The sequence below is a fragment of the Pongo abelii genome, chromosome 5 (genome assembly GCF_028885655.2).
Source record: "Pongo abelii isolate AG06213 chromosome 5, NHGRI_mPonAbe1-v2.0_pri, whole genome shotgun sequence".
In the NCBI taxonomy this organism is placed as follows: domain Eukaryota; kingdom Metazoa; phylum Chordata; class Mammalia; order Primates; family Hominidae; genus Pongo; species Pongo abelii.
In genome coordinates this window covers 27,821,197-27,823,887 of record NC_071990.2, presented here as the reverse complement: position 1 = coordinate 27,823,887, position 2,691 = coordinate 27,821,197, and the positions used below count along the sequence as shown (strand labels likewise).

Here is a 2,691-nt window from a genome sequence, read left to right as displayed (position 1 = left end):
ACACCAGCACACCAATATAGATACTAGTTAAAAACCAAATCTACAATTATAAAATTAATTAAATCAATTAACCTCTCAATTTAAAAATTAACTATTTCAATTTCTGGAATTCTGTTTTCTCTTCTATGTCCTCCTAATTCACCAAACTACACTGACATAGGCTTTGAGATACACATTTGTCTCCAGTAATCTGATCTGTCATTTATTTGGACCTTGAGCAATGAATTAATTTTCAGTGAGAAAATTATTGTCTTAAGCTTTAAATATACTTTATCAGTATTTTGCTTCCATTTATGCTTTTTATGATAATTATCCCCATTAGGAGAGAAAACTGAAGTCAGAACTTGGCAAACCAGATATATTTCTCTGTTAACATTTTATTATGGCAAAAGTACATGGAGTTACTGTAGGTTTTAATAAGAAATATGATAAATATATTTTAAGCTATTGTATTTTCTACATGTATAATGCATTAGTAGAAGAAAACAATGAATAAAGAAGGGTAGCAAGGTTGTTAAATTATTATAATGTAAATGAATCACTCAACAACCAAAAGAATCAACTAATAATGTAAATGCATGCTACTTCCTCAGCACTATGATGACTTCTAAAGGTGATGTGGTAAAATGTATGGTATAGTTTTCGTACCCTCAAAAATAAAATATAATTAGACTATTATTATGCAAGACAAAAGTACTAAACAAGAAATCTTTGGAAATCATTACATAATGTGCTATTTTGGAATCTAAGCTGTAAGTGCTTTAGGGTTTAAGAGAACGGTAGATAATATTGATAGTTGGGAGAATTATGAAAAAAAATTCATGTAAAAGAAAATTACCTGGACCTAATAAATATCTAGGGTTTGATTTGCAAAGGAAGTAAAAAGAATGCTTTCATTTAGTAGGAAAAACATGAGTACAGAAATATGGTAAGAAAATGGAAAATCTGGTTATAATTTTAGAATAAAAATTATTATAGATTTCCTTATTATGCTGATGTGGGAGTGGAAAATTTAAAATTAGAATTGTTAACCTCAGATCCAAATTTGAAGTGGTGAGGTTTGAGAGTTTCAGTGAGCCTCCTTTAACTAGTGTGTGTGTGTGATATTGGAGAAAGAATTTCTGGCTTTTCTAAGGATCTAAGTTACATTGAATTGTACAAGCATTGATGGGATGTTTGACAAACCTTGAAGATGTTGTGATTACAATTTTTGGTGAATTGGAAGGTCAATTCTGGGGGCTTGTTCAATGAAAACGTTTAGGCAACAGAAGTAAATATAGTTCTTCATCAAGGAAATTTTATTTGAGGGAGATTACAATTGTTCTCTACAGTAACAACAAAAATAGGGCAATTTGCAGAGAAGTTAGTAAGCTAAGTAAATATTTTGTCTTTAGCAAAGCTTATCATTTGCATATTTCTTATTTCTTGATTAAGAAGACTCTTGCAACCAACTTTTTAAAGGCTTCCTTTACCTCTTTGTTCCTAAGTGTATATATAAGGGGATTCAGCATGGGTGCAATGATTCCATAGAAGAGAGAAACCATCTTTCCTTGATCCTTGGAGCTGGGCGAAGGTGGTTGCAGGTACACGGAGATAGCTGTACCATAAAAAGGTGACACCACAATTAGATGGGAACCACATGTCCCAAATGCTTTTTGTCGACCTTCAGCAGACTGTATCCTCAACACTGCTCGGACAATAAAAGCATATGATACAAGGATAAGTGTCAGGGGTATTAGATGGAAGAGCACACTGACAAGGAATAGTTCAGCCTCATTTGCTGTTGTCTCAACACAAGATAACTTGAGCAGTGCAGGGACTTCACAGAGAAAGTGATCTATCACATAGGGATCACAGAGTGGCAGCTGGAGAGTCAGGGTAGACAACCACACTGAGTTACCAAAACCAGTAATCCAGGATGCAGCTGCCAACTGGAGGCAGAGTCTCTGGTGCATGATAACTGAGTAATGGAGAGGCCGACAAATAGCTACAAACCTATCAAAGGACATGACGGCCAGGAGAAGACATTCAGTAGCCCCCAAGGCCAGAAATATGAAAAGCTGGGCTACACAGCCACCATAACTGATTACTTTCCTGATGCTGCATAGATTTACTAGCACTTGTGGGACTGTACATGTGGTGTAACAAAGATCCAGGAGTGATAGATTGGTAAGAAAAAAATACATGGGGATATGGAGTTTGGAGTCCAGGCGTGACACTAGAATAATGGTCAGATTGCCAAAGACGGTCACGATGTAAGAAATCAAGAAGACCACAAAGAGTGGAAACTCCAGCCAAGGTCGATCTGAGAAACCCAGCAGAATAAACTCCTGTATGATGCTCTCATTTACCCAAATCATGATTAATGTTTCAACTCTTGGTTTCCTGAAACAGAAAAATTCAGGAAGTCAATTAACACATATTTGTTAACTATTTCAGTTACTTATAGTCATTTTACTACCTGTTTGAAGATATTTACAGAATTGATATTGCTTGTTTTATTACATGAATAATATACAGTTGAAAATGCTCATAATTACCAAAGTATTTCTAAAATTTAATCTTTCTATATCTGTATCATCACTGCAAAAGTGAAAGCTAAGATGTAAAAAGTAGATTCCTGATTTAAACAACTTTCACAAAATTTCTTCTTTGATTTTTTGTCATTTGGTTAATCTTTGTAATACTGTC

The 2,691-nt window shown here is 34.3% G+C and overlaps 1 protein-coding gene across 1 annotated transcript; it reads right to left on the bottom strand.

Annotated features, from left to right (window-relative positions):
• Positions 1-1,234: 1,234 nt before the first annotated feature.
• Positions 1,235-2,382, bottom strand: LOC100438362 (olfactory receptor 2B6). The gene has a single exon (XM_002816585.5). It carries the CDS (start codon positions 2,358-2,360, stop codon positions 1,419-1,421), a length of 942 nt encoding a protein of 313 aa, XP_002816631.3. The 5' UTR covers positions 2,361-2,382; the 3' UTR covers positions 1,235-1,418.
• Positions 2,383-2,691: the final 309 nt, after the last annotated feature.